The 25,675-nt window shown below is 40.9% G+C and overlaps 1 protein-coding gene across 1 annotated transcript in view; it reads left to right on the top strand.

Moving 5' to 3' along the window:
• llgl1 (LLGL scribble cell polarity complex component 1) overlaps window positions 1–25,675 on the top strand; it is an 87,871-nt gene that overhangs the window by 50,564 nt on the left and 11,632 nt on the right. Inside the window, 13 exon segments of the mRNA XM_034189460.1 lie at window positions 164–218; window positions 786–940; window positions 2,235–2,455; window positions 6,908–6,975; window positions 7,304–7,478; window positions 11,329–11,433; window positions 11,528–11,820; window positions 14,160–14,310; window positions 14,395–14,533; window positions 19,952–20,265; window positions 21,429–21,620; window positions 21,734–21,806; window positions 22,776–22,890. Of these exon segments, the coding sequence (XP_034045351.1) occupies window positions 164–218; window positions 786–940; window positions 2,235–2,455; window positions 6,908–6,975; window positions 7,304–7,478; window positions 11,329–11,433; window positions 11,528–11,820; window positions 14,160–14,310; window positions 14,395–14,533; window positions 19,952–20,265; window positions 21,429–21,620; window positions 21,734–21,806; window positions 22,776–22,890 (2,056 nt within the window).

Below are 25,675 nucleotides of genomic sequence, written 5' to 3'. Positions count from 1 at the left end.
TTGATGGTCTGAAGGTTGTCATTCCAACAGCATTTCTTTAGATCCCCAAATCAACTTCAAATTCTGTTAAGCTTTGCAGTGATTTAAAAAAATCTTTTGTAATACTGAAATCATTTGACCAATTTCTTCTTACATTTTTGTAACTGCACTTTTCATGTCACAGGGCCATTTCCCTGTAAGGCCATCAACAAGATACTTTACAGGACGACACAAACAGGGTAAGTGTTTAACACATACTTAAACTTTTTATCTTTAAAATACATGTACTGTATTTTCCAGACCATAAGTCACAAGACTTCCCAAACTACAAGTAGTAAAATAAATAAAAACTGTGACTGTGTATACTCAAATATACAGGTGTAACAGACCTGTGAAACTTCAGCACAGAGGTAGACCGCTTTCCTAATTCAGCTATTTCACAAAAAGATTTACTACCAGATATATATAATGCATGAAAGTACCATGGCAGAGTGGTTGTATCATTTTGTTTATTTTGGAACTGGCGTGTGTGTGTGTTTGGGGTGGGGGTTACCCCTAATATTTAAGACTTGAAAAAGTGGGCAGAATATAGTTTGAGCTGTATTTGAGAATAATTTTGAATCCCAAAATTCAGACATTAGTATATGAATGTGTCCAGTTTTGTAAACAGCATGTAAAGGAGTAACTCAACAGAAAAGTGGTTATCCCTAATAGTCTCAAACTCATACCGATTGCTGTGCATTGCCTTATATGAAGAGCAAGACTGACAAGAAGAAACCTTCTGCATACCTCTGTCTGCCTTTCAGTTGTCCAGTGTTGTTGTACAGTGGAGGGATGCCCAGAGCGAGCTACGGAGACCGTCACTGCCTGACCATTCAGCAAGATAAAGACCATGTCACTCTTGATTTCACATCTCGAGTCACTGACTTCTTTACTGTCAACAGCATAGAACAAGAGAAAGGTGAGAAGTTGTCAAACATTAAATTATTCTGACATGTAGTGTGAGCTTCAGTATTGATGGATTCTTGACACTTTTGCTCCTTAAACTGACAATCTTGATTTTGTTTACTGTATTTGTACATTGTGAAATCACAACAGCAATCATCTCAAAGTGCTATATGTAAAGAGCTATATTTAGACTGGAGCGACTACACCCCCACTGATACATTTTTTTTTTTGGGGGGGGGGGGGGGGTACTGATATTTGGGAGTGAAAAAATTTGCAATACAGATATTGGCCTATAATATGCGTAAAAACCTGTAGTAATTCCTAACACTTTATCAAACCCTTATAGTCATGAAATGTAATTGAGGCTTGATGTTTTACAGTTTAAACATGAACTTTATTATAAATAACTATAAATATGACCATCAATCAACTTATGTCTGTCACGCTGACTTCACACTAATTTGCAGTTGGCGTGTTGCGCTGCTCAGCATTTGCATAAAGTAGACTTCTCATTTCATCTATTTTGGCCCCACCTAGCTGGCTGCATAGCAACCACGTGTCTGTTGTTGCTGTAAAGTGCCTACTCTGATTGAAAATGAAGAGCAGCTGGTTGATTTGTTTCTGTGTGTTGTAGCTGATGTGACCAAGAGGTGATGGGGGTCCTAGCCCCACTAGAAAGCATTATAAACAAGGCTGTCTTCATGCTCTCTGTTGGACAAACTAGATAATGACACCATTTCCAATAGCCAAAGTATTTTTCCACATTATTTGGTAAAATACATTTTTATATTGGTAAACATAACTCTAATAATGATATGTATGTTAAATGCTCTTATTGGCCAATAATGTCAGCCAACCAGTAAATTGGTAGGGCTCTAGTTTAGACCTTATCCACAGTGTGGTGGCCAACTGGTCAGTGCACTTGCTTTCAAAACAGAAGGTTCCTGGAGCAATACCACCTGTGCCCATTCTACATGTAATGTAGAGTTGCGTCAAGAAGGCCATCCAGCAGAAAAGTTGGACCAAATCAGCATGCAGATCCAGATCGAGTCGAAAGAACTTACTCTTTAGATCTTACCCTCTCCGTGAGCAAGCACTTGGCAACAGTGTCAAAGAAAATTATTATTTATATAAAAAGAAGAAAGAGAAGGAAATGACCTCAAGCAGGCCAGCCTCAGTGGGGTGGTCATCTGCTTTGATCATCCAGTTAAATTTTACTGACTCTCATGTCATGTTTAAACGTATAAATGTTGTTGTTTTTTAATTGAACAGCATTAATTTATGTTTGGTCTCATCTGTCCTTTCAGAGTTTGATGACCCATCAGCCTTGGTAGTATTACTAGAAGAAGAACTAGTTGTAATTGACCTCCAGACCACTGGGTGGCCCTCTCTCCCCACTCCCTACTTAGCTCCTCTGCACTCCTCAGCCATTACTTGCTCCTGCCACATCTCCAATGTTCCTTCCAAACTTTGGGAGAGGCTGGTCAGTGCTGGTAAAGCACAGCAGAGCAGACAGCACACACACAAGGTGAGGGTGAAAACAAAACACCACCGCTATCTGTGGTGCAAAGTTTGATTAGAATAAGCCTTATCGGAGTCTCGAGTGATGCACTGCATTGTGGGAGAGGTCAGAGTTCACTAATGCAACAGCATGGGACATTATTCTTGACCGTGTGTAATGGTTCCTGATAATTTGCCAGCGAAATGTGCCATTAATTGTAACACGTAGCAGGTTACAACAGTTCCATTGGACTTCTGACGTCTCTGCTCGAATCATCACATTGGTGATCGGAGGCCAAGAATGTATATTTCGTGGTATTCATGACCTGTCGTCATTATGTGTAAATGCAGCATTAGTGGAGTGTTCCGTGGTTCCAAAGTGTTTACTTTGAAAAAATTAGTGTGTTCAAACCACGCCAGGTCTCCTGGACACCCCAGCTAGGAATAATGGAACAGGACTCCGGTTCTATTTTGTGGGTTTTCTTCTCTGAACTGGGGCCATGATTAAGAGGGACAGCTGGGGGCATTTATATTGTGCTGCTAGAGGTGAAATTCTTGGACCGGGCGCAAGACGGTCAAAAGTAAAAGCATTTTACTGTGGAGTGGAGCCTGCGGCTTAATTTGACTCAACATGGCAAACCTCACCCGTCCCGGACATGGAAAGGATTAACAGATTGATTGCTCTTTCTTGATTTTGTGGGTGGTGGTGCATGGCCATTCTTAGTTGGTGGAGCGATTTGTCTGGTTAATTCCGTTACCGAATGAGACTCCGGCATGCTAACTAGTTACGCGGCCCCATGCGGTCGGTGTCAACTTCCTCGAGGAACAAGTGGCATTCAGCCACACGAGATTGAGCAATAACGTCGGCAATTGTGACAGTATTGAATAAGAAAGCAGTATCCTGGCTGTATTGTTTAAACATGCTGCAAACCATGTTGTTTGGTACCCATGACCATTGACCCGGAAGTACTATAGGCTTTCCCAGACATGTGCACTCGTAACAGCGAGATGGCTTATTCTTGCACATTAAACAGCAGTAGCCAGTTCAGTTCAATGCATTAAAAATGATCAATTTCTTGCCGTTGTTATTTTGAATGGAGCGAGTCTGTGAGCCTGTGGGACCCTCTGGGACTCTCAACTCATGTCATGGCCCTGAATTCATATAAGATTTACTGTACCCCTCTACACTTTGATGATGACATCACAACTATTTAAAGATGTTTTAACAGTTACATTAACAAAATGTTGCAGCTTACATTTAGTTTTAATGCTTTCTGACAGCTTGTTTATAAGGTAACCCTCCACTGCAAATGGAAATTTTAATGCGCTCTACTGCTGCTGCTCTTCAAGAGCTATAGGTGTTTACTATGTTACAAACTCGACCTTGTAAAGAACATTCGCTTTGAAATGACTGCCTCTGCTAGAGGTTAGACACCAGTATGAACATTATCATTTGGATGCATGTCATTCAACAGCAAAAAAAAAAAAAAAAATGTTGGGGTGAGAGATTAGAGGATGTGTGCATTGTTGTGTTGAAGCTAAATTGGTGTCTGTCCTCTCAACAATCTGGAATTTAAGACTTGTATTGTAAATATGATTTTGCTGTTGTTTTATGCTGTTTATTATAAGCCTAAATGCATTTGAAGAGATTATTTTTAAAGTATTTATCATGGTTGATTTGACTGGAAGCCTGGTGACTGAGAGGAAATAGCAGTGTTTGACCATCACTGTTAAGTTTGAGAGCAGGTGTCTGCATTTAAAGGCTTTGCAAAGGCTTTGTGGCTCAGATCAGCTGTTTGTTCAGTGTCAGAGTAGACTAACACACACAAGCAGCTGTTACACCCGTCTCCTCGTGTGAGACCAAACCAGAGTGGCACAGGAGGTACACGGGAACACTCACTGCTGTTTGCAGCTACAGTTCTGCACATGCAGATTCATGATGCGCTGATAGCTCAGTATGTTACCATGAAAATCAATTTCATTGTATATAGCTCCAAATCAAAACATAACACACATTAAGGTTTTATCCTTACCCACCCCACTGACAATAGTGGTTTAATAAATACATAAATAAATAAATAAAACTTCCTTTGCTTTTGGGATTATTGCAAGAAACCTCAAGCAGACCAGACTCCATGGTTTGACCATCTGCTTTTGCCATAGTAGTAAAATAAAATAAAAGCACAAGGAACTGTGATCCACGCAGGCAGAAATTTTGCAGCTAAACAACTATATATGTATACAACCCCTGGCAATAATTATGGAATCACCGGCCTCGGAGGATGAAAAAAATATGTAAATTATTGGTTGAAATACAAGGGTTAATAAAGGGAATAGTTTTGACTGTGTTGAATGTTTGGTGTCCAAAATAAAAGGTCAAATAAGGTTGATGTACATTGGATTCCAAGACACGTTACCCTATAATCTGAAAACTACAACCCCTGGCAAAAATTATGGAATCACCGGCCTCGGAGGATGTTCATTCGGTTGTTTAATTTTGTAGAAAAAAAGCAGATCACAGACATGACACAAAACTAAACTCATTTCAAATGGCAACTTTCTGGCTTTAAGAAACACTATAAGAAATCAGGAAAAATAATTGTGGCAGTCAGTAACGGTTACTTTTTTAGACCAAGCAGAGGGAAAAAATATGGACTCACTCAATTCTGAGGAATAAATTATGGAATCACCCTGTAAATTTTCATCCCCAAAACTAACACCTGCATCAAATCAGATCTGCTCGTTAGTCTGCATCTAAAAGGAGTGATCACACCTTGGAGAGCTGTTGCACCAAGTGGACTGACATGAATCATGGCTCCAACACAAGAGATGTCAATTGAAACAAAGGAGAGGATTATCAAACTCTTAAAAGAGGGTAAATCATCACGCAGTGTTGCAAAAGATGTTGGTTGTTCACAGTCAGCTGTGTCTAAACTCTGGACCAAATACAAACAACATGGGAAGGTTGTTAAAAGCAAACATACTGGTAGACCAAGGAAGACATCAAAGCGTCAAGACAGAAAACTTAAAGCAATATGTCTCAAAAATCGAAAATGCACAACAAAACAAATGAGGAACGAATGGGAGGAAACTGGAGTCAGCGTCTGTGACCGAACTGTAAGAAACCGCCTAAAGGAAATGGGATTTACATACAGAAAAGCTAAACGAAAGCCATCATTAACAGAAAAAACAGAAACAGAAAAAACAAGGTTGCAATGGGCTAAGGAAAAGCAATCGTGGACTGTGAATGACTGGATGAAAGTCATATTCAGTGATGAATCTGCATTGGGCAAGGTGATGATGCTGGAACTTTTGTTTGGTGCCGTTCCAATGAGATTTATAAAGATGACTGCCTGAAGAGAACATGTAAATTTCCACAGTCATTGATGATATGGGGCTGCATGTCACGTAAAGGCACTGGGGAGATGGCTGTCATTACATCATCAATAAATGCACAAGTTTACGTTGATATTTTGGACACTTTTCTTATCCCATCAATTGAAAGGATGTTTGGGGATGATGAAATCATTTTTCAAGATGATAATGCATCTTGCCATAGAGCAAAAACTGTGAAAACATTCCTTGCAAAAAGACACATAGGGTCAATGTCATGGCCTGCAAATAGTCCGGATCTTAATCCAATTGAAAATCTTTGGTGGAAGTTGAAGAAAATGGTCCAACCTGCAAAGCTGATCTGGCAACAGCAATCAGAGAAATTTGGAACCAGATTGATGAAGAGTACTGTTTGTCACTCATTAAGTCCATGCCTCAGAGACTGCAAGCTGTTATAAAAGCCAGAGGTGGTGCAACAAAATACTAGTGATGTGTTGGAGTGTTCTTTTGTTTTTCATGATTCCATAATTTTTTCCTCAGAAATGAGTGATTCTATATTTTTTCCCCTCTGCTTGGTCTAAAAAAAAGTAACCGTTACTGACTGCCACAATTTTTTTTTTTCCTGATTTCTTAGTGTTTCTTAAAGCCAGAAAGTTGCCATTTGAAATGACTTTTTGTGTCATGTCTGTGATCTGCTTTTTTTCTACAAAATTAAACAACTGAATGAACATCCTCCGAGGCCGGTGATTCCATAATTTTTGCCAGGGGTTGTATCAGTAGCCTAAAATGGAACAAGCTTACGCCAAATTTTCACATTTTGCAGCACGGCTGGATGACTGAAGAAAAAAAGAGGCGTTGTGGTCAGGTGCAGGGTAACAAGTTTGAGAACCGTAGATTTCTGTGAAATGGAGGCTCATACATACAGTATTGCTTATCACAAGAGAAGATAAGAAAACCTGAATCCCCATTACCAAAGACGTGGAAATGTGAAGGGAATTGATATTGTGATATTTGTGATAATGCATTGTGCAACTTCACCACTAGATGACACTAAATCCTACATGATGGAGCTTTAAAATGATGTGCTGTTGAGTTCAAATGGTGCAGTTCTAACATTGCAGTCTAACTCCTGTCTGTGTTTCTGTAGAGTTGGCCCATATGTGGTGGGAAAAACTTGGCACCTCCACCAAAACAACAAGAACTGTTATTGACTGGGTAAATGTACACAAACGTGCAGACGATACCCACACTACGATCCAAAGTTCTGTTTCAAAAAGCAGCTTGCTAACAATGAGCTGACAAAACCCATTGTTTTCTGTTCCAAATTATATTTGCTTTGCTTCCACTGCTGTGGCAGTTTCATGGGATGTGACTAACTGGAATGGCAACCCTTCATACATTTATTGTTTAACAGATTTTTGTAAAAAGTAAAATGATTCATTTTGGATGATATAGGTAGCTGTACCTAATGAAATGAAATGTGCACTAGAATCTAAAACAATAGCACAATGTTTTTGTTTTTAAATAACTTGTGCATTTGCAGACACGAGGATGGTACTGTGCGTTTCTGGGATGCATCGGGTGTTGCTCTGACGCCACTATATAAACTCAGCACAGCCAATGTCTTCCACACTGACTGCGACCCTTGTGATGACCCTCATGACCCGAGCAATGACCCCGACATGCAGCAGGATGACGAATGGCCTCCTTTCAGGAAGGTAAGGGTGCAATGAGAGACAAAAGGAAGAAAAATAAGCGTTCAGGCCTTCCTGTAAGGATCAACCACAACACCTTGTTTTATAGACTGTGGAGAATAAAAACAATGTGAGCTTTGCACACACACATGCAGTCAGTCCTACAGCACTACATCTGCACCCTGATTTTTTGTTTGTTTTTGTTTTCCCCGCCCCCATCTGATTGTTTTCATGTGTTTGGTTTTCAGGCAGACCCACCCCATTGTTCTTCTTATTAAAACGTTGACTGTGAGCAAACCACAGTCTGATTTTGTTTTAATGGCCTGTTTTCTGTGCAGAATGGTGTTCAAATGAACTGATTCAGCACCAGCGAGCAGGGTTCATGTCAAAGGGACCTGGTCGAAGCTGGAAGGCTTCAGTACAAGTTGGCACGAAATGGAAATAAGTTACACAGTGAAACACTTGAGTACTTCAGTGAAGTTGTTCCCTAATTGGAAATGTTTTTTCATTGTGGAATTGCATGTTCCAGATAAGCATTTAGGACCTGGGGTCGTGTTTGTTTGAAGATGGTAAGAGTTTGTGAGTCACTGTAATGTATCTTTCACTGCGTGGCTATTCTCACATGAATACGTGTTTCCACTGTCATTTAATAGTGATGGTGCTTGAGACATGTGCTTCTGTGATCACCTTTGTTCATGTGCAAGTGTTGCATGTATGTGAGCAAGATATCTTCAGAATGCCTCATTTGATTTAGATCAAACTTGGCACTTACACTGTGCCTACGGGTGGGAATACATGATTTGATTTTGGTTAGGATTGGCTAAAAACTCAAATTTCTGACCCTTGAAAAAAATGAACGAAAAATGGCAGAGTTCAGATAGTTTGTTAGTGAACATAACTGATTAAAAGCCTATTCAACATTTAGTTGAATCACAAGTTGCTCTTCTAAGCACTTTTGATTTCTTATTAATTTGAAGCACCTATTATAGACCAGGGAGCTCAGTGAGATCCAGTTGGGCTGCCAATATTCCAGATCACATCTCCCTTTGTGTCCTTGAAGAAGACACTTCATCTGCATTGTCTAAGTCCACCCAGCTGTAAATGTGGACCAGACTTGGTTGTGGAAATAACCTGTGTTGGAATGGTGTCCCATCTAAAGGGTGTAGACTCTGATCCGTTTCATGGTACACAATACGGGGATAAGCATCAAATGACTTTTATCTAAGACCACTTTTTTCTTTTCTTTTCTCTTTTTTTTTTTTTTTTTCTTCCACTGACTCAATATTTCGAGTTTATCATTTTGAGTCTCCTCCTTGTTGATCCTTTTATTTGGCTCTTGTTGCGGTGGTGCAACATGCCACCCTCACTGGGACATTGCACCATCAGGATCAGGTTTTAACTAGCAGAAAGAATAACTGGTCTTGAATGGAGCGATATGGTTTTAGTCTCAGACCTACTTTCCTCCTCCCTTTAACTTCCTGTTCATTCCTTAACTCTCCCCTTCCACTGTTCCTCGTGTATCCTGTGGTAACGGAGCTGCACGTTCTGGAATGTGGCCCTCTTATGGGATGAAGAGCCCCCCCGCCCGCCCCATCCTCCATAATGAAAACCAGACCCCTCACTTCTCCATGCATGTGTGTGTTAGTGACCATCTTCTACTCCTTGTTTTGCTGAGGCTTGACTCCCATGTGAGGATATTCTATTGGAATTCCGTGTGTGTGTGAGAGAGATTAATGCACATGTATTTTAATGAATTATGTTTGAGGAATAGGAAGGCTGCCCTGGTATTTGGTATTCTTAAAGCTATAGTATGTACGATTTGAGATTGTGTGAGTGTTATTATGTAGCATTCATAAGTATACGATCATTAATGTATAATGAATTCAAGAAAAATGAAGATGAATCAGTGGTTGCATTTGTCTACTGGTTATAGTGCAGACTAGCAAATATGAAGACCCTAATTATTGTCAAATGGAGGATTGTGCATGACACTTATCACAAGAGAAGACAAGGGAGCCTGAATCGCTGTTGGCAAAAAAAAAAAAAGCAAAGATGTGAAGGGAAATAAAATCATGACCAGCGACTGCATAATGCAATCTGCAACCTCACCACTATTGGGATGGTATCAAGACCACCTAGATTGAATCTGAGTCCAGACCAAGACCTTAAAGGGTTGAGTGTGAGTTAAGACCAAGACTTTGGGATTTTGGAATGGTTGAAACCAAGTCAAGATGGAGTCTTTGAAGGAGGTGAGACAGAGTCAAGGCAGAAACCTAAAAGACAAACAAAAAAAAGGCTGTTTTCATGACCATGAATGTAATGAGACTTAACCCCACCCCTTTTAGTATTCAAAATGAAGGGGAAAAGAGTTCAGCACCTCATTCGGGGTCAACTTAAACATATGTATGAGGTCAAATGGTTAAAATAAAATACCAGAACTCAACATGTTGTAACGGTCTCCCAGATGGATTTTTAGCTTGTTTGGCAGCTCATATTAGTGTGTGAATTTCTATAATTTGTGATTGTGTATACTTATTGTAGTCCAAAACAGAGTAGAGATCGGGTAGACTTGCTTTTAGGGCGTGTAAGTGAAAAGGTGGTCTTGAGTACTACATCACTACCACTAGATGGCACTAAATTCTACGCAAAATAGATTTAAGGCCAATTTGAATAAAAGAGTCATCTGACCAGTTTTATTATTCTGTTAGAAGCTGCTGGTATTAAAAGGCTAATGTCATAACTCTTTAGCTGGCACCAACAGCAGTCCAGACAGAGGTAGCATTCGTTCGGTAATTCATTCATTTTCAGTACCTGCTAACTCCAGTCAAGGGTCATGGGAAGGCTGGAGCCTACCCCAGCAGCCATATGGTGTGAGGCAGGGTACATCCTGGACAGGACACCACGCCAGTCTGTCACAGTGCCACATATAGACAGACAAGCACCTACAGTCGATTTTAGAGTCACCAATTCACCTGACCTGCAAGTCTTTGGACTTGGTAGGAAGCCGTATAACGCAAGCTAACCCACTCAAACATGGAGAAAACATGAAAACTCCACATAGAAAGGCCCAGGTGGGAAGCGATCCCATGGCCTTCTTGCTTTGAGGCAACAGTGCTAACTACACAGATGCCATGCTGCCCACAGAGCTAACAAATTATTATTATTATTATTATTATTATTGAAACAAATCAAGTGTCTGTGCTGCACCTTGCCGCATCCACAACACCATGGATCCGCCCTGGGTCCTGGAAGGCATCACCCAGGCAGTCAACAGGTCCTTCTCCACATCTTTAAGTGAATCATCCATTTCCTGCAGCTAGGTGACACACCTGGTCAGGGTCAGCATTGATCTTGCTACGAATAACACTGTAACTCAGTGCAACCTGCCACATGGATGGATAGCCAGAATCTAAATGATCTCCCCTACTTGTGCTTGTACTAGTGAAGAGGGTGGCATGACACCCAGCAGGCCGAAAACAAGACCTGTCAAAGGGCAGATGGACTCCTTGTGAGTCAGCGGCCGTCATACTTTTTATATATGTATTTTTTTAAAATGTCTTATGCTTTTAGGTGTTTTTCAAAAAATGTTTATGCCTTTAATTTTTATGGACAGAGGTTTTGCAGAACCCGCCATCTTCAAGTCTTTAGGGTCCTGGTGCTGCCCATCTTACTGTATGGTTATGAGACTTGGAGCTACCCAGTGACCCAAGGCGATAACTGGATGTCTTTGGTAGCAGATCTTCCCAGAGGCTCCTTGGCTACTGCTGGAATGATTGTTTTGAACCAAATGGGAACAATAACATTGAACTATTGTATTATGTTTCTTATTTATCAGTCGTTTTTATTTGTGTTGTGTGTGCATATGCATGTGCAGGTTGGCTGTTTTGACCCGTACAGCGACGACCCCAGGCTGGGCATCCAAAAAATTGCTCTGTGCAAATACAGCAACAAGTTGGTGGTAGCTGGAACTGCTGGGCAGGTAAAGACTGACTTGCAGCTCACACACAATCATGCCAATATACACACTCTGAAATGCACACCAGCAGTTCTTTCTGCCTCTCTGACCTCTACAGGTGATTGTGCTGGGTTTTAATGACGAGCCTTCAGACCACTTTGTGGACATCTCAGTGGTTGATTTGCTGCAGGACAGGGAAGGCTTCACTTGGAAGGGCCACGACCGGCTGGAGCCACTCCTTAAACCTGCCCCCTTCCCCTCAGGCTTTCAACCACTAGTGCTGGTGCAGTGTCTGCCCCCAGCCTCTGTGACGGCTGTGGCGCTACACGCGGAGTGGAACCTTATTGCTTTCGGGACGAGTCACGGATTTGGTCTGTTTGACTACCACAGATGTAGTGCTGTGCTGGTCAGGTTAGAAACACACAAACACTCTTTTCATTCTTTGAAGTTAACAAAGCAAACATTGTAGAGTTGGATGGTGCTCAGTGTTTTCCCTCTGAAACATTGTTACACGGAGTCCCTCTGCCTCACGCCTTTGTTGATTGACAAGCACAGCACTTGACATATCTGTTAGCAGAGTTACTACTGGACTGATCTGCAAAAAGTGGTAAAAATGTCGTATCTGATGTGTAACAGAAACTGTTTAATTTCAGGGCAGTTCTTGATGGCGTCAGAATAATTTATTCAACACACCACCACAACCCATTTTATTTTGCGGTCACACTCAAGGTCATAACTGTTTAACTTAAACAATTTGGAGCCAGCATAGATTGAACATGGTAGAAGGTGTGTGTCTTGGTCAAGGATTAAAGTGGTTAAAGTTTGGAAAGATTTGATCAGTTGTCAAGTCCTGACAAAACCATATATTATGCTAACATTGATTCAGAGAGCAGGTGGTGCTCAGACATACTGGTTGGATCTCCAACCTACAGAACAGAGTTCAATGTCTGTGTTTGGGCTGATAACTTTATCTGTATAATGCCAGTGCAGAAGAGTCCCATATAGGCTGTGAAGGTGTTTTTACAGAGATTAGCATCCCTTCACTGGCTTCCTGTCTCTGTAAAATCAGATTTCAAGGTTCTGTTACTGGCTTATAAAATTATTCACGGACTGGCACCTCCCTACCTGGCAGACCTGGTTAAGCCTTATGTACCGGCTCGGGCCCTGCGTTTGCAGGGTATGGAACTTCTTTGTGTTCCCAGGGTGAATAAAAAGTCCACCGGTCAAAGAGCCTTTTCCTATTGTGCCCCTGCCCTGTGGAACGATGTCCCGCTGCACATATGGCAGTCGGACACTGTGGACACTTTTAAATCCAAACTTAAGACCCACTTGTTTTCCCTGTTTTATCATTTGTATTTTATGTATGTTATCTTATTATGTATTTTATAATTTTTTAATTCTTGTATTTTTTTATGGATTGCTTTTTATCATGTTTTAATCTTTTGGTGCATTTTTTTTTCTGTGTTGTGTGATATTGTCATGAACTGGCACTATATAAATTAATACATTTTGAATTTGAATTAACATTAAGTCAGCCAAGCATAGTACTCACAGCTTTGGATCCCAATCCACGAGCTGTAAATGGGTGCTGGCCATGGTTGGGGAAGTAACCTGTGTTGGGGTATAGTCACATCCAGAGGGTGTCGTGGACTCCCATCCACTTCATTGTATGCCCTAACTGGATAAGTAGTGGCCCGTGTGGGACTCTGGGCCCATGTGTGGTACTCTCTACTGAATTGTGCATGGTGTTCTTACGTCTTGAGTTATATACAAGAAAGTGTTTTAGGTCAAGAATATTTTTGAGAAACTGATTTGTGTATGTGTCCGGGATGAAAATCAGCACCTCCAAATCCGAGGCCATGGGTCTCGACCGGAAAAAGGTGCTTTGCCCTCTTCAGGTCGGTGGAGTGTCCTTGCCTCAAGTGGAGGAGTTTAAGTATCTCAGTGTCTTGTTCACGAGTGAGGGACGGATGGAGCGTGAGATCGATAGACGGATCGGTGCAGCATCTGCAGTTATGCGGTCACTGTATCGGACCGTCATGGTGAAGAGAGAGCTGAGTAGGGGGGCAAAGCTCTCGATTTACCGATCCATCTACGTTCCGATCCTCACCTATGGTCATGAGATTTGGCTCATGACCGAAAGAACGAGATCGCGAGTACAAGCGGCCGAGATGTGTTTCCTCCGCAGGGTGGCTGGGCGCTCCCTTAGAGATAGGGTGAGGAGCTCGGTCACTCGGGAGGAGCTCGGAGTCGAGCCGCTGTTCCTCCACGTCGAAAGGAGTCAGTTGAGGTGGCTCGGGCATCTTTTCCGGATGCCCCCTGGACGCCTCGCTGGAGAGGTGTTCCGGGCACGTCCCACTGGGAGGAGGCCCCGGGGAAGACCCAGGACATGCTGGAGGGACTACATCTCTCGGCTGGCTTGGGAACGCCTTGGGGTTCCCCCGGAGGAGCTGGGGGAGGTGTGTGTGGATCGGGAGGTTTGGGGCGGCTTTGCTTGAGCTGCTGCCCCCGCGACCCGACTCCGGATAAAGCGGAAGAAAATGGATGGATGGATGATTTGTGTATGTACATTATATTGTTCATGTGTATTAGAGGTTGGAGTTTTCTGTATTTTGCTTTCACATCACTCCCTTTTGCACAAAGTACGTTGTGCACACAGCTGACACTTTTCATCGTTGTCATCCTCCTGTGAGTGTCACATTTTCTTTGGGTACTGCCATTTAAATTTTTTTCTTTCTAAATACTTCTAGGTGTACCCTGCACCCCAATGACTCCCTGGCAATGGAGGGTCCTCTCTCTAGAGTCAAATCCTTGAAAAAGTCATTACGGCAGAGCTTCAGACGCATCCGTAAGAGTAGAGTATCTGGGAAGAAACGTGCTCTCAGCTCACAAACCAGCAAGGTAAATGTTAGAATGGTTGTATTAAACCAGAGGTGGTCAGAGAAGCGGTGGTGTTAATTGGAGCATTTTGTCGCTATTTTGTAGGTGCAGGAAGCCAATGCGGCTCTAACAGAGCACGAGGAAGTAGCTCCGGTGCAGCGACGGATCGAACCTCGATCGGCAGACGATTCGCTGTCTGGGGTGGTGCGATGTCTCTGTTTCGCTGATACCTTTCTGCGCGATGGTGCGTTTTAAATTGTAAATGTAAACTGAACTTGGAATTCAACCAAGCAACCTTAATTCAGGTCTTTTCTTTTTTGTTGTTTTTGTTTTTGAGAAAAGTTGCATTTATAGTCACCTCACAGTACATTTGTCTGCTTTCTTTGCTGCTGTGGGGAGGGGGAGGTTTCTGGAGCCGAGCTGTTTGAGAGAGTTCTCTTCCACAGTGTTCGAAGCTGAGGGTAGCGGCAAATTTTCTGCCCGACTCTTGGGTTCAAATTTCCTGTTCTTCGAGCACAGATTTTCTGAAAAATGAACTGAATTTTTGATGAAAATGTGTGTTGAAAAGTTAGCCGCTTCAGCTTCCCCAGGCTGTGAAACACTTTGAAACCCCAGCTCAGAGCGCAGCTGAGGACGACGGCCGAACAGAGGTTCTGTCCTCTGAAAGAGAAAAAATATCCATTAAAATCCTTCAGTATTAATTCACGTGAGCACCGCTGGTGATACATTTTGAAATTTTTGGCTTATTTTATAGTTGAAAGGATTCGTGTTTCTAAAAAGTTTGTTCAGCAGGAAAACAGCGAGGGAGGGAGAGAGAGAACGAGAGAGGACTTAATTTTTACTCTTAACACTTGCTTTGACAATATAATGTTTCCGATGTCCAGGGTTCTCAACAGCATTATAACAGCGTAACAGACTGTTACTCTGTTATAATGCTGTTACAGTAAAAAATGACACTAAAGTTGGGCCGTTGCGTTGTTTTTGAGGGTGTGTAATGGGAAAATAATCATTTCTCTATGTTGCTTGTGGAACCGCTGGTTCTGATGTAGAAGCAGTGCATCCACAATTTATTCATCAGCTTGTATCAAAGCCATTTCAGACTTTTCCACTGGTTAAAGTCACTAAATGGGACTCTTTTTCTGCAAGAATCATCCCCGCTTCACACACACAGTTTTTATTTGTTCGTCATTAACGTGCCTTTTTTGTGGAGCAGCTAATGACGCGGCTCTCTACCGTGGACTAGAACCTTAATATCTCCCGCCTCTCTGGTTCCTAAACTAAGGGTAGTGTCCCTCGTGAAAATAATAATATTAATAATGATAATATCCTCCGTGCCATGTCTCTGTGTGTTGCGGGATTTGCTGTGGCTCTTTGCTGAGGTGGAAAGACAGATCATTCCGCAGTCAGTAACTTCAAAGTGAATTGCCATTTTAAATCAAAAGACACCTCTTTCCAAATGTTGTAAAACAGACAAAATATAACCGACCAATGCTGTTGATACATCCAATGATGCATCCTCCGTTCCGTCGGGGAGAACTTATCCCAGTGAATCTCAGCGCTCCAGTTTGAGCACAGCAGCTCTCCAGGTGCGAGTATTATATTATTAATTAATCAAAAACCCAGACAGAGCTTTAATTCATTTGAAAGCTTGTCTCTTAGTCTTGTCCATCCAAATTGGAAGGCCCAAAAACCAGTTTTATTTGTTATTATCTATCGTCCACCTGGTCGTTACTGTGAGTTTCTCTGTGAATTTTCAGACCTTTTGTCTGACTTAGTGCTTAGCTCAGATAAGATAATTATAGTGGGCGATTTTAACATCCACACAGATGCTGAGAATGACAGCCTCAACACTGCATTTAATCTATTATTAGACTCTGTTGGCTTTGCTCAAAAAGTAAATGAGTCCACCCACCACTTTAATCATATCTTAGATCTTGTTCTGACTTATGGTATGGAAATAGAAGACTTAACAGTATTCCCTGAAAACTCCCTTCTGTCTGATCATTTTTTAATAACATTTACATTTACTCTGATGGACTACCCAGCAGTAGGGAATAAGTTTCATTACACTAGAAGTCTTTCAGAAAGCGCTGTAACTAGGTTTAAGGATATGATTCCTTCTTTATGTTCTCTAATGCCATATAACAACACAGTGCAGAATAGCTACCTAAACTCTGTAAGGGAGATAGAGTATCTCGTCAATAGTTTTACATCCTCATTGAAGACAGCTTTGGATGCTGTAGCTCCTCTGAAAAAGAGAGCTTTAAATCAGAAGTGTCTGACTCCATGGTATAACTCTCAAACTCGTAGCTTAAAGCAGATAACCCGTAAGTTGGAGAGGAAATGGCGTCTCACTAATTTAGAAGATCTTCACTTAGCCTGGAAAAAGAGTCTGTTGCTCTATAAAAAAGCCCTCCGTAAAGCTAGGACATCTTTCTACTCATCACTAATTGAAGAAAATAAGAACAACCCCAGGTTTCTTTTCAGCACTGTAGCCAGGCTGACAAAGAGTCAGAGCTCTATTGAGCTGAGTATTCCATTAACTTTAACTAGTAATGAGTTCATGACTTTCTTTGCTAACAAAATTTTAACTATTAGAGAAAAAATTACTCATAACCATCCCAAAGACGTATCGTTATCTTTGGCTGCTTTCAGTGATGCCGGTATTTGGTTAGACTCTTTCTCTCCGATTGTCCTGTCTGAGTTATTTTCATTAGTTACTTCATCCAAACCATCAACATGTTTATTAGACCCCATTCCTACCAGGCTGCTCAAGGAAGCCCTACCATTATTTAATGCTTCGATCTTAAATATGATCAATCTATCTTTGTTAGTTGGCTATGTACCACAGGCTTTTAAGGTGGCAGTAATTAAACCATTACTTAAAAAGCCATCACTTGACCCAGCTATCTTAGCTAATTATAGGCCAATCTCCAACCTTTCTTTTCTCTCAAAAATTCTTGAAAGGGTAGTTGTAAAACAGCTAACTGATCATCTGCAGAGGAATGGTCTATTTGAAGAGTTTCAGTCAGGTTTTAGAATTCATCATAGTACAGAAACAGCATTAGTGAAGGTTACAAATGATCTTCTTATGGCCTCGGACAGTGGACTCATCTCTGTGCTTGTTCTGTTAGACCTCAGTGCTGCTTTTGATACTGTTGACCATAAAATTTTATTACAGAGATTAGAGCATGCCATAGGTATTAAAGGCACTGCGCTGCGGTGGTTTGAATCATATTTGTCTAATAGATTACAATTTGTTCATGTAAATGGGGAATCTTCTTCACAGACTAAAGTTAATTATGGAGTTCCACAAGGTTCTGTGCTAGGACCAATTTTATTCACTTTATATATGCTTCCCTTAGGCAGTATTATTAGACGGTATTGCTTAAATTTTCATTGTTACGCAGATGATACCAGCTTTATCTATCCATGAAGCCAGACGACACACACCAATTAGCTAAATTGCAGGATTGTCTTACAGACATAAAGACATGGATGACCTCTAATTTCCTGCTTTTAAACTCAGATAAAACTGAAGTTATTGTACTTGGCCCCACAAATCTTAGAAACATGGTGTCTAACCAGATCCTTACTCTGGATGGCATTACCCTGACCTCTAGTAATACTGTGAGAAATCTTGGAGTCATTTTTGATCAGGATATGTCATTCAAAGCGCATATTAAACAAATATGTAGGACTGCTTTTTTGCATTTACGCAATATCTCTAAAATCAGAAAGGTCTTGTCTCAGAGTGATGCTGAAAAACTAATTCATGCATTTATTTCCTCTAGGCTGGACTATTGTAATTCATTATTATCAGGTTGTCCTAAAAGTTCCCTAAAAAGCCTTCAGTTAATTCAAAATGCTGCAGCTAGAGTGCTGACAGGGGACTAGAAGGAGAGAGCATATCTCACCCATATTGGCCTCTCTTCATTGGCTTCCTGTTAATTCTAGAATAGAATTTAAAATTCTTCTTCTTATAAGGTTTTGAATAATCAGGTCCCATCTTATCTTAGGGACCTCGTAGTACCATATCACCCCAATAGAGCGCTTCGCTCTCAGACTGCAGGCTTACTTGTAGTTCCTAGGGTTTGTAAGAGTAGAATGGGAGGCAGAGCCTTCAGCTTTCAGGCTCCTCTCCTGTGGAACCAGCTCCCAATTCAGATCAGGGAGACAGACACCCTCTCTACTTTTAAGATTAGGCTTAAAACTTTCCTTTTTGCTAAAGCTTATAGTTAGGGCTGGATCAGGTGACCCTGAACCATCCCTTAGTTATGCTGCTATAGACGTAGACTGCTGGGGGGTTCCCATGATGCACTGTTTCTTTCTCTTTTTGCTCTGTATGCACCACTCTGCATTTAATCATTAGTGATCGATCTCTGCTCCCCTCCACAGCATGTCTTTTTCCTGGTTCTCTCCCTCAGCCCCAACCAGTCCCAGCAGAAGACTGCCCCTCCCTGAGCCTGGTTCTGCTGGAGGTTTCTTCCTGTTAAAAGGGAGTTTTTCCTTCCCACTGTAGCCAAGTGCTTGCTCACAGGGGGTCGTTTTGACCGTTGGGGTTTTACATCATTATTGTATGGCCTTGCCTTGCAATGTGAAGCGCCTTGGGGCAACTGTTTGTTGTGATTTGGCGCTATATAAAAAAAAATTGATTGATTGATTGATTGATTATAGGGGATGCCTGGACCAAAGTATCATTTTACATTTATATCCTTCTGAAACACTGTTGCCTGCATTTTGAGGGCCAAATTTTAAGTAAAGCCATCATTTTTTTTCTTCTTTTTTTTTTTTTTATCTTTGTTACAGCCTTACTTTAAAGCCAAAATAAATAGGCATTAGACCAAAACATGGAAGAGTGTAGAAATGTGTGTCACTGCACAGGAGCTAATTTATACACAGCAGTTTGCTATAGAAAATCCTTACAAATGTTTTTTTTTTAACTTCAAGATTAATTTCTGATCACATTTTGAAGTAAAAACAAAAGGCCCTTTATAAGCCCTGAACCCCCAGATTCTTAAGGTGATTTTTCCTTCCCATTATGCTGAGAAAAATCCTGCTGAGAACCCTGATGTCAGTAAAGCTCCTTTGAAATTGAAAATTGAGAAAGACAGACAGAGAGAGAGAACAAGAGCGAGCTGTCTTTTCTCTTTCAGGCTATCAAAAGTCCATAAAAAATAAAAGTACTTAATTCTTTCACCAAAACATCAAATCTAGGCTTTCATCTTGGATATATCTTCTGGCAAATTGTAGCTGAACTTTCAAATCTCATTTTTAAGAAAATCCTCATATAAAATCAACAGTAATGACAATAATATTAAAGTAAACGGAGCTCTGGTATTGGATCAGAAAAGTATCTGTATCGGCAGATATCCAAATTCAGGGATCGGCTTGGAGTGAAAAAATGTGGATCGGTGCATCCCTTGTTATTAAGACATGAAGCATCCTGGTTGTTTAACGTATGTCGGCTGATCAACGGTTATAATAAATGACTTTCATAATTATTGGTAGATCTTTTAAGTAATATTTTCTGTCAGTTTGCAGTTGTGGCCCAGAGCTGTAGTGCCCCCTTGTTTTAGTAATTAAAATACCAGAACTGAATTGTGAGAGCTGTCTGTGATGTCACAACAACAGCTCACACTTGTTTTTGTGTATTTTCTAGGTACACATCATGGCCCGACACTGTGGGCGGGGACTAACTCAGGCAGTGTGTACGCCTACGCTCTGGAGGTGCCCGGTGTGGGTACAGGGCGGGGGTGTGAGCGGGGTGGAGCAGGTGAGAGCAGTTTGTGTGTGGAGGCCGTGTTGGGTAAAGAGATCCAGCTGATGCATAGGGCGCCTGTGGTGATGATCTGTGTGCTGGACGCGCGGGGAAAACCTTTACCGGATCCTTACGAAGCTTCGCAAGACCTCGCCATCGCACCGGATATGTCAAATGCTCACTCTGTTCTTATTGCCTCAGAAGAACAGCTGAAGGTAAAGCTTCAGACACACACATAAATGCACATATCACTGTTTGTAAAAGGTTTTTCATGTTATTCATGCGCTTCCATGCTGCAGTTGCAGATAACTCAGAAGTGTTTTGATCAGTTTGGACCAAACTTGGTGGAGTGTTTGAGCCAAGCGCAAAGTGATTTCATTTTGAGAGAGGAAAAAAAAATCCATTAATGCTAAGTTCAGTGGCCAAGGTCAACTTTTGGGCTCAATGTTTATACAGCATAAACAGTAGCTATTCTGAAGATTGTGTTGGGGAAAAAAAAAATCTACCTACAGTTACCATATTTTATTAGTATTAGTAATGGAGTTCCGAGTTGCATGGTTATTCCCTCTCTGTTCAAGAGAACATGAAGGTTATTTCCTCTCTTTATTTCAGAGTGTGCTCCTTCAGTTTAAAAGTTGTTAATTTCACTCATTCGGTAAAACCCATATCATCCTCATTCAGGTCTTCTTGTTTTATGGAGGTAGGCATCCTGTTTAATGGTGCGTTACCACCATCTTCAAGCAGCAGCTTGTAATGTGTGTGTATACTGTCATATTGTGGCCACAGATGATAATGCGGTATTTATTTTTTTTTACGTCACTTTGAAATGTCTTCAGAGTATGGCTATTTAACAGAAATGTGAAGTCAGGTATCACCTTTCAATTGGTCACATGACTATTGACCTTGTTTGCCCTGTAAGTCAAATTCAAGGTCATGCCTTTCCAACATGAAACAACATGAAAATATGGTAGAAGTGTTGTGTGATAGTAAACGATAAACTAGTTTAATTTTGGACAGAATTGATGAAATGTCAAGGCCATACAGAACCAGATATTATGGCGTCACTGAATCACGAAGAATTAATTTGTAGGAATGGATGTCAAACATGTGAAGCACAAGTATTGTACTCAGTGCTCCTTCATATTAGTTGTATCAATGAATATAATGGCTGCAAACCTTTTGGCCATTTTTACTCTATTGTGTGTATGTGTGTATAAGATGCATCAACTACAAAATCCTTGTGTGTTTTAGTGGCATTTTCATTTTAAGGGCTTTGAGCCTCTTGTAGGAACATCGGTGCTAATATGAAGAGGTTTATTCTGTTATAAATGTTTACAGATGTGAGTCTTGGTCACCTCTCTTTCTCTGCTCTCTCCAGATCTTCTCTCTCCCAAAAGTGAGCGCGAAAACTAAGTTCAAGTTAACGGCCCATGAGGGCTGTCGGGTGAGGAAGGTGGACCTGGTGGTCTTCAGCTCCACGGCTCAGGAAGACTACAGCGAACACACACTGGTCTGTCTGACAAACCTGGGAGACATGCACCTCTTCAACATACCCGGCCTGCGGCCACAGGTGCGGGTTGGGATTTGTGTGTTAAGCATGTATGTAGATCAGAGTTAAACATGAGAATTTATGCTACTGTTATCATGATTTTTTTTTTTTTTTTTCTGTTTTTGTGTCTTCAGGTGCGTTACGATTGCATTCGTAAAGAAGACATAAGCGGCATAGCATCCTGCGTCTTCACTAAAAATGGACAGGGTGAGGAGGAAAAACCCTTTGACAATAATGCACACATGCACAGTAAAGTAATTTCAAAATCAGACGTAAGAAGCCAAAGGAAACTGTTTTTCAGCGTTGTTTCATCTTGTAGCCAAGTGCTTGCTCACAGGGGGTCGTTTTGACCGTTGGGGTTTTACATAATTATTGTATGGCCTTGCCTTACAATATAAAGCGCCTTGGGGCAACTGTTTGTTGTGATTTGGCGCTATATAAAAAAATTGATTGATTGATTGATTGTGTATGTGAGAAAAGTGTTTCAGTTTTGCATCAAGAATTGTCACTATTCCAGCAGACGGGAGGTAAACGGTGTTTGGTTTATTCTTCTGAAAGCACATTGAAACGTTCAGGAGCAATTAATCTAAGAAAATACAGTCAAAATCCAGTGATGTTACAGCAATATGGCGGCACCTGATGATGATGATGATTATTATTATTTGATTAGTCAGTTAATCATCCTGTGTTTAAAAGTAGAAAACCTTTTAAAACCCAAAGCTGACACCTTCAATTTATATGTTCTGTCCAGCTAACAAACATACAAAATTAACAGGTTTGTACAAAAGTTAGCAGGATTACATCAAAACTACTGCACAGGTTTTGATGAAATTTTCACCACAAACAGATATTAGGCCATGTAAGACTCCATTCAATTTTGAAGGGGATTCGGTTCCAGATTCTTGATTAATATTTTACTTTATATAGGCTTTGAAGGACTTCACAGATTCTCACCAAATTTGCACCACAGATATGTGGGCATGAAAGACTCCACTAAATTTTGGAGGTTATCTGGATTGGTGGATGTCAGAAATCTTTGTTTGCTCTTGCTTATAATTTTTCACCTCTGGACTCTACTGTGGACATTTTTCTCTTTTCTTAACCTTTTAGTAGAAAATGAGAAACAATATTAATTACAAATGGCCGTGTTTTGAATCTGTCTGATCCTCTTGGCAGGGTTCTACTTGATCTCTCCATCAGAATACGAACGGTTCTCCTTGTCTGCAAAGATCCGCACCGAACCCTTATGTTCTGTCCTCCTTGACCGTCCTCTGGAATACACAGCTGACAGGTAACATGCAGTCTGACTCAGGTCTGGGAGGACAGCATTGCTGGTCCCTCGTGGTTTGGTCATGCTGATGTCCGAAACCACTTAAATATAAACTCTTCTACATATTAAGCACAACTTTGCAACCATTTTGTTATAAAACCTTTATTTATCCGAAGAAGTCATTCTAAGAGCATAACTGTCTCTTTTTCAAGTACATTTTGCTCACAGATTGTAAGCAGCGATGGTTGTGAGGGCGAGTACAATGTCTGGAAATAAACGCCCACAGCTGTGGTCATTAAGTAACAAAAAAGGGGGTGGACCGCACAATCTGTGTGTGCAGCGTGCAGTGATGTCATTTAATTAGATTATTCTTGCTTCGAAGCACAAAGTTATGCCAGAGATGTCTGTTAAATTATTCAAACTTATGAAGTTAAACTTGCATGTGTCTTTTAAAGTTGTAAACAGTGTAGTACTTAACTATTTCTGCATCCAAAGGTTGGCAGGTTGGCCCTGAAACAGTAAATGTTATAATCAAAAATGGTGTCTTTCCTTCAGCAACATTAAAACATCCAGATTTTTTATTTCTTTATTTTATTCCCCTCTGTATTTTAAGTTGGAAAATATTTCTCATGCCCATACTCGGGATTGTAATGAATCGTTAGCCATCCGGGTATAGACAGTTTAGGTGGCTGGTAAAATCATTTACTGTGTTTTGGGCTGCCTTCCATTCATATCAAAAGAATAAATTCCAGGCAGGGTTTATTTTTTTGTCTATAAACGTGAATTATCACAGCTCCACAACAACTCCAATTCCACTGAAGTTGGGACGTTGTGTAAAATGTAAATAAAAACAGAATTCAATGATTTGCAAATCGTCTTCAACCTATATTCAATTGAATACACCACAAAGACAAAATATTTAATGTTCAAACTGATAACCTTTATTGTTTTTGCTCATTTTAAAATGGATGCCTGCAACATGTTTCAAAAAAGTTGGGACAGTGGTATGTTTACCACTGTGTTGCATCACCTTTCCTTTTAACAACACGCAATAAACGTTTTTGGAACTGAGGACACTGTGAGTGTCATGATTGGGTATAAAAGGAGCATCCCAAAAAGGCTCAGCCATTCACAAGTAAAGATTGAGCGAGGATCGCCACTTTGTGAACAACTGCGTGAAAAATAGTCGAACAGTTTCAGAACAATGTTTCTCAACATTCAATTGCAAGGAATTTAGGGATTCCATCAAATACAGTTCATAATATAATCAGAAGATTCAGAGAATCTGGAGAACTTTCTACAAGTAAACGGCAAGGCCGAAAACCAGCACTGAATGCCCATGACCTTCGATCCTTCAGGCAGCACTGCATTAAAAAGTGACATTGTGTAAAGGATCTTACCGCGTGGGCTCAGGAACACTTCCGAAACCCATTGTCAGTTAACACAGTTCTACAAGTGCAAGTTAAAACTCTACCATGCAAAGAGAAAGCCATACATCAACAACATCTAGAAATGCTGCCGCCTTCTCTGGGCCCGAGCGCATTTGAAATGAACAGACGCAAAGTGGAAAAGTGTGCTGTGGTCTGATGAGTCCACATTTCAAATTGTTTCTGGAAATCATGGCTGTCATGTCCTCCGGACAAAAAAGGAACAACACTATCCAGATTGTTACCAGCGCAAAGTTCAAAAGCCAGCATCTGTGATGGTATGGGGGGTGTGTTAGTGCCCATGGCATGGGCAACTTACACACAGTATCAGTGCTGAAAGGTACATCCAGGTTTTGGAGCAACACATGCTGCCATCCAAGCAACGTCTTTTTCAGGGACGTCCCTGCTTATTTTACAAGGCAATGCCAAGCCACATTCTGCACATGTTACAACAGCGTGGCTTCGTAGTAAAAGAGTGCGGGTACTAGACTGGCCTGCCTGCAGTCCAGACCTGTCGCCCATTGAAAATGTGTGGTGAATTATGAAGCGCAAAATACGACAACGGAAACCCCGGACTGTTGAACAACTGAAGTTGTACATCAAGAATGGGAAAGAATTCCACCTACAAAGCTACAACAATTAGTGTCCTCAGCTCCCAAACGCTTATTAAGTGTTGTTAGAAGGAAAGGTGATGTAACACAGTGGTAAACATACCACTGTCCCAGCTTTTTTGAAACATGTTGCAGGCATCCATTTCAAAATGAGCAAATGTTTGCACAAAAACAAAAAGGTCTATCAGTTTGAACATTAAATATCTTGTCTTTGTGGTGTATTCAGTTGAATATAGGTTGAAGAGGATTTGCAAATCATTGTATTCTGTTTTTATTTACATTTTTCACAATGTCCCAACCTCATTGGAACTGGGGTTGTACTTGCTGCACACAGTAAAAGCTAAATGTGTAAAGCTACTGCTGTTAGTCACCTTTGTTTGGATTTCTAATGGGAAGGCACAGTTATGTGGTCCCTGTCAAACCTATAACTGTTCTAAAAGATTGTAATTCTGTATTGCTGCACTTTTGATTGCCTCACACAGCTCAGACACTTGGACGTGGATCCACGTTAGCTCAGTGCAACCCAGGAATAGCTTCAAATAATCCTGAACTCTTCCACAGTGTCACTGGGTGGATAAAAATATTTGTGTTTAAAAAAAAAAAACAGTGCTATGGTATACAGATCTCAAGCATCATAAAATGACTGAGAGAATTGTTAGAATTTGCATAAAAGTTTAAATTTTGTTGAGGGAATTTATGTGGATTTTGTCACCCAAAATAGTTATGAAGTGAACCATTTTTTTTCACTGGCTTATGTTTGAATATGTT

The sequence above is a fragment of the Thalassophryne amazonica genome, chromosome 16 (assembly GCF_902500255.1).
Source record: "Thalassophryne amazonica chromosome 16, fThaAma1.1, whole genome shotgun sequence".
Classification (NCBI taxonomy): Eukaryota; Metazoa; Chordata; class Actinopteri; order Batrachoidiformes; family Batrachoididae; genus Thalassophryne; species Thalassophryne amazonica.
The sequence above is the reverse complement of the archived record's forward strand: the minus strand, read 5'-3'. Positions and strand labels throughout refer to the sequence as shown.